Genomic DNA, 6359 nt, shown 5'->3' with positions numbered 1-6359 from the left:
CTGCTGTGAGCATGAACAGAACAGATACATCAGATTATGCTCCTGACTAATAAACCTAGACTGTGATCCTTAAAAACCTGCACCTTTAGTGTATAAATCTTATCATATTAGCAGCATCTTGAAGTTTTCCGAGAATCATCCTTTTATAATAATGCAACAAATATATATGGAGATTTCGTTATGGAAGAAAGTATCCACATATGCTACCTTCTCTATAAGTTTGAAGGAGCTCACATAAACTACTTTGTTTTCTCCAGCTGAAAAGTGGTTCCACAATTATTTTATCTGGAATCGTTATCTAGTAATCTTAAGAACTTCAGACATGCAGGCCTTAGTACCTAACACTAGAAACAGAAGACATTGCATTTCCAAACTGGTGCTGTAATTGAGAACTAACCATCCAAGGACTGACAAGCACATTTAAAACCCATGGAAGTGCAACTCAGGTGATATTTAGCTGACGTCGATGAGCTCTTCAAGGGCAACTCTTCCACAACCATGGTAACACAAAGTAAGCTTTTAACCTCTGCAGGACCAACAGCTGAAGTCAACATTGTGCCAGTCAGGCAGCTTTCACAGATGGGTATCACTGCAAATGAAAGGGAAAGTGGCTTTGGCCTTTTTTTTTAATTGTTTTGTGGTTTGCAATGTCCATATAGAAATGCTTTGAGTTTTTAGCAAGCAATGACAATTTGGGGTGTTTGAGGCATAGCCAGCAAATTCCATGAGTTACTGCAGAGGCCTCATTCACTAATAATCCAAGTATCACCTTTGAAAACATGTTTAGCTCAGGCAGCCCAAATGAAGCATTTTACTGATGACACTGAGTGAGGTGTTGTGTACACTGGGTGTCATCAGGACATTCCCTGGCCTGGCTGTGCCCTAACACACCTTCCTGCTTTGCACAGCCCTAGTGCAGACTCACACTGGGGAAGTGTGGCTCAACACAGCTCCCTAATACCATGCTGTAACAGCCTGCTCACTCACTGCCTAAAACTAAAGGTATTACACAATGACTGTCAAACCTTGCAATGTGTACCATGTCAGACGCAGGCACACACTGCAAACAAACTGTGCTGTTCTGCAAGGCAGAAACAATGCAAAACCTCCTTCAATACCTGTTTCCTGGAACCATGCTCCTGGAAGTATTTGGTGCTATTCTTTCTCAATGGCTGAGCAAGCTATGTGACAACCAAGCAAGAGCAAACTAGATGGATACAAGGTACACTGATTTGGCTTGCACGCTCTCAAGGAAAGAGAGGTTTGGCAGGGATTTAGCTAACATGTTTGCCAAGTATCTCAGAAAAGGCTGCCACAGTGAGTCCTCACAAGCCAAGCAAATGATGGTGAATGATGTCAGGATGACCTCTGATCAAACAGCCCTGTTAAGGCAGAGCCTTTGGACATCCAGGTGGAGTCTGTCTGCAAGGGAACACCTGACGCAGAGGTCATTGCCACTTCATTCCCACTTTCTCCCCCCATCCCTGTTGACAAATTCATTGCTGGAAAGAGATGGGTGCACAAAACAGACCTTCTGTCACAGCCTGGAATGACACCCTGAGGCAGTGAGCTGATGTTGAATATTATTGTGGATGGCAGCTGCTACCATGCTTCAATTTTCCAGGGGATTTTGTTTCCTGCTGTCTTGCTGGGGCACAGTTCACAATCTCCACTTTTCATCGCGGTCTTGGACATCCTTGGGCTTGACAAGAGTGAGGCTTCCAGGGGATGGGGGTGAAGGCAGGAAACAACGACAAAATACTAAACTTGGACAAAGTACACATAAACCAGATGAGGGAACAGTTTCTTCCTGCGTCTGGTTTTGTTCAACTTCCAAGTCAACAATTCTGAAGAAAGAAGAAAAATAGTGTCATTTGTTATTTATCACATCAGACAAGCTTAAGGTGATACTCTTAAAGCTTTTATTCAGCTGCCTGTGGCTACTGCCAACACAGTAAATTACCCTCCCTGGAGATTTCCACTTGATTAATGCCCACCCATTTAAGAATGATGAGAAACTCAAGGCTGAATAATCTTCATTCAGCTCAGGAAGGAGGATGCAGAGTGAACCCTCTTCCTAGAATCAAGCAGAACTGACAGTGAGAGGAACTGAACTGCAGAGGTCAACCCAGGCAGCTTTCTACCAAGAAACAGCAGTGACCATCTTGCTAAGGACCTCAGTTTTCTGAAGCTCACAAACCACACTCTGCAATCATCTGTCTGATGAAACATGCTAAAGAACCTGATCCTTCAACCAGCTCTTTTATTTACACAGTGCTCCACCAGGTCCCAGAGAGCTCATGAAAAATTAAACAGAGAACATAAAATATGAATGGAATGATCACTGGCCCATAAAAGCTCTGCAGTTCTTGAAAGGTGTTTTATACATAAGGAATGTTGGGATTGCAGAAATAAGGTTTCTGCCTCATTGTCCAAAGAAGATGCAACAATTTTCAAGCCTCTGTAGAAAACCAGGAACTTCTAAGGATGTGCCTAGGAACACCAGGAAAAGTACGTTGCTCCCTAGCACAGAACAGAAGTCCACTGCCCTTTAATAAGCAAGCTAAACAGGGCCAAACACTTGGCTATTGTGAAAACATACAGATACCTGACTTGATGCTGTATTGTCAAAGTGTAGAACTGAATGAAAATTTAGACCAGAACTACAAGGCTCATCTTGCAACCACATGACGATAAACAACTCTCTCCTTAAATTCTGTTCAGTAAATGTAGTATTTAACTTATGGTAACTGTTGATGACCCTTGTCCTTTCTTCTGGGTGCAGTGTACAGGTATTTTTAGCTGACCTTTCTGAACTTCCCACTTCTGTGGCCTAAATGATAAGTATGTTCTCAGTTTTCAGAAACTACCTGACAGATGAGATCCAACAGCTGAGAGTTTGCCCTAATATTCTTAAAATTAGGTTTATTAATAAGGACCCTCTGAATTAGTCTTTCCTAGGCTGTCAAATGAATTGCTACCAGAGTAAATAAAGTAACTGCAGAATAGGATCACTTGAATAAACTTGATGGTTTTTTCATTGAGATCTTTTCACCACTTTGTTAAGCTGTGTACTACAATTTTCTCTTATATGGTAAAAATAAAAAGCCATTGACCAAGCTCATGTGAGGTTACACTGGTTCAGCTCCTGGTACTTCCCACCCTCCCACCCTTGCCTTTGCCCTGCTGCAGCACCTCCTCTGCAGACTGCATGATCCCAGGGGTGCTCACCAACATCTCCTGCCTCAGCTGCAGCACTGGACACGCTTGGCAAATGGATGGGGAAAGGACCAGCTGCTCCCTCTGGAGCCAGCTCTGTGGTGATGACCTGGACCTTACCCCCATCAGGGGCATTCAGGAGCAAACAGGCTTTTATTTGGTTGTTTTTCTTGTGTGGTTCATGCTTGCTGGAATCTGCCTCCCATCCTCTCGTTTAGCAAGGCTGGCAGCTGCAAGCAGCTTCACAAAACCACCACCTTCCTCATTTTGTTTGGTGTATCTCCCTGGCCTTTTATCACAGAAGGATGACAAAGGAAAAATAATTAGTTTGGGAGAGCCCTTTCTTCTCTCTAAAATTATTTGGGAAAGGATTTGTTACATAACAACATTTCTTTTAAGCTGTCAGCCAGATACCTGAGAACATTCTAATCAGCACAGCCTTGAAAAGTTTTTGTAAAATAACTCTCTCCCTGTCTTCCTCCTCTTCCAGGAAGAAAATAGACTTTTGAGAAAAATTCTAATACTAAAGATGAACCAAATTTCACATCATTAAAAACAGTTTCAAGTAAATGTATTTTTATCCTATATGAATTAAAGGAATTTAGAGTGACAGCCTCACATCCACACGGGAATGAGGCTCAAGCACTACAATTCTCCACATTCTTGGGCCCATGTGCTCTATCAACAGCTGTATCTACACGAAATGATGTTCTTCTCATGCACCAATTACCAACTGTCAGAAAATATACACGTAATCCTTCATATCAAGACCTACTCATGAAATTTTTAAATACCTCACGGTAAGCTGTGCTAGTTATCCTAGGGGCTTCATGTACTGGAAGAAGAAAACTCCTATCTCATGGATTATCAACACCACAGGCTCTATGAATATAGTTCTCTTCCAGGAGATCATATGCAAAGTAAACACCGCTTTTATTAAACCCAGGACACTGGCTTTTACCAGAGCTAAATTTGTTATGTTTCTGTCTGTGAAGTAATTGATTTCTAAGCCTAGATCCACACTTTTGTGTTAATTATCTTTAGTTTAAAACACTGGAGCACTCCTCTGACCAAGGCGAACCGCACATCCCATTCCCAGCTACCAGCAGCAAACCAGACAGCAAAACCCACTGCAGAGGAACACCCAAACTCTCTGAAATGCCATGAGGTCACATGGAACAAACTTTTAGGGTCCCAACAGGAAGCCATGGAGGAAATAAGATTTATAGCAGGGCACTGAATCAGTTTTGCTTTTCTGATACTTGGGGGTGTCTGTGTGTAAGGAGAAGGAGAGAGACTGAAGTAAAGGGGAAAACTGTAGCAGTGTAGTGTAAATACAGTGCACTCCTGATGAGTAATAATTTCAGCAGTACAGTATAAATACTGGGTACTCCTAATTAGTAGTAGACTCGTCAGTCTGTTATCCAAATAACTGTAACTAAAGGTTGCATACATTTCCAAGGCTTTTTCCTAGCATTTAATATAGCAGAAATTAGAAGAAATAAGATATTTGCAAAGCAGGAATCTGCAAAGTGCAGGCATCCTTCACAGACACTGACTCTAATTTCCTGTGGGGGGTCTGATCTAAACCTGGCAAGCTGCAAACATTTGCTTGTTTGTATTTTGTTTTTTGTAATAACACAGATTTCTGCTTTGCAAAAAGAGCCATACCTGGAACATGTGGTACACAAAACACATTTTCCTTCAGCCCTTCCTGAAGAGACTAAGACAAACCATGAGAAGTTAACTGCTCTCTAAAAAGGAAAGAGAAACGCCAATTGTCAGGGCGAGGCTCTGCACACACCTTGAGTTCACCAGGCTCCAACGCATGCTGGATGAAGCCATCACGCCAGTTCCTGGATCACCTTATTGGTCTCCTTGGCTTTCTTACACGTGTACAACCATTTGATTATCCGAGCGTTGCGCTCAATCACCGAGGTGCTGCTGGGGACCTGCTCTGTGAGTTCGTCCTCCAGCAGCCCCTCGTCCCCGCTGTGCCGCGTGAACTCGCTCTCCGATGTTGCCACGCTGATGCTGCGGATCTTGAAGGAGACATTGTCAGACACCACAGAGAAGTTCTCTCGCCCAAGATCCTCAATGACCTCCTGCTCCAGGCCACAGTACTTGAAAAATGTTTCAAACTCAGCGAAGGACTTGGAGTAGCGAGAGCTGATGTCGGACTGGGAGCGATGGAGACCTCTCCTCTTCACCTCCTTGACGTCTTCGGGAGGTGCACTCAGTTTTGAGGGTCTCTCGTGCTCCTTTGTACATACCCCTGCCCCTTCAGTGCTCACAGGGATAGTCTGCACCGCTCCGTGGTCGCTTGGCTCACGGTCACCATCTTTTGCTGAGACAGGCTCGCTGCTCTCGGTGGCTGCGACGTCCTCCATGACTCTGGGCAACGCAGGGGAAGCCAACTGCTTCTCCTTTATGGACCCATGGAAGATCCTCCTCACCAAATTCCCCCGTGAGCTGTCCTGGCTTTGACCTCTGCCGAGCTCACATTTCTGACGGTAGATCACCAGGGAATCCGGCCGCATCTGCCTCTTGGTGCTGCGCCTGGCGATGGGGGGGCCGTGCTGCAGGGGGGCTCGGCAGGAGCTCCCGGCCGTGCCCAGCTCCCGGGGCTTCGCGCCCGCGCCGCTGTCCGGCTCCCGGCTCGCTGCTTTGCTCCCCACGGAGCAGGTCTCGCTGCTGCTCTCCGAGGCTGAGCTGAGCGCGATGACGGGGTCCTGCCTGCTGCCGATGACCTGCTGGCTCTTTACGTACTTGGCCTTATCGGCGGCCAGTCTCTCCACGGCACTTTTCCTGCCCGGCTTGCCGGCCTCCAGCTGCCTGCGGAGGTACTCGGGCCCCTTGTTGAGGAGCCGCAGGGGGAGGGAGGAGTGCAGGTCGGAGATGGCGTGCATTCCCACGGCCCGGGAGAGTTCAGCTGGCATAGCAATTTCAGGGACGCGGATCCTGCTTCCAGTCCCGAAAGGGAAGTGGGATAAGAAAATTTGTAAAAAATTTTTAGAAAGGGAAAAAAAGGAAAATTGCGGTGTAGGACAGCCCGGGCGCGCAGGCGGCAGCACCGCGCTCCAAGGGCCGCGCTCCCCGCTCCGTCGGGGCGCCGCGTGTCCCGCCCGCCCCCCGGCAGG

The 6359-nt window shown here is 46.1% G+C and overlaps 1 protein-coding gene across 1 annotated transcript; it reads right to left on the bottom strand.

The window, feature by feature from the left end:
- Window positions 1-1163: 1163 nt before the first annotated feature.
- On the bottom strand, window positions 1164-6254 carry FAM110C (family with sequence similarity 110 member C). The gene is made up of 2 exons (XM_005429359.2): window positions 5024-6254; window positions 1164-1847 (listed from the first exon to the last, which is right to left on the bottom strand). The coding sequence occupies exon 1, from the start codon at window positions 6156-6158 to the stop codon at window positions 5064-5066; it is 1095 nt and encodes a 364-aa protein (XP_005429416.1). The 5' UTR covers window positions 6159-6254; the 3' UTR covers window positions 1164-1847; window positions 5024-5063.
- Between the last annotated feature and the right edge of the window lie 105 nt (window positions 6255-6359).

This window comes from Geospiza fortis, unplaced genomic scaffold (assembly GCF_000277835.1).
Source record: "Geospiza fortis unplaced genomic scaffold, GeoFor_1.0 scaffold356, whole genome shotgun sequence".
Taxonomy (NCBI): Eukaryota; Metazoa; Chordata; class Aves; order Passeriformes; family Thraupidae; genus Geospiza; species Geospiza fortis.
Note: the sequence above shows the minus strand (reverse complement) of the source record. Positions and strands in the feature narration are given on the sequence as shown.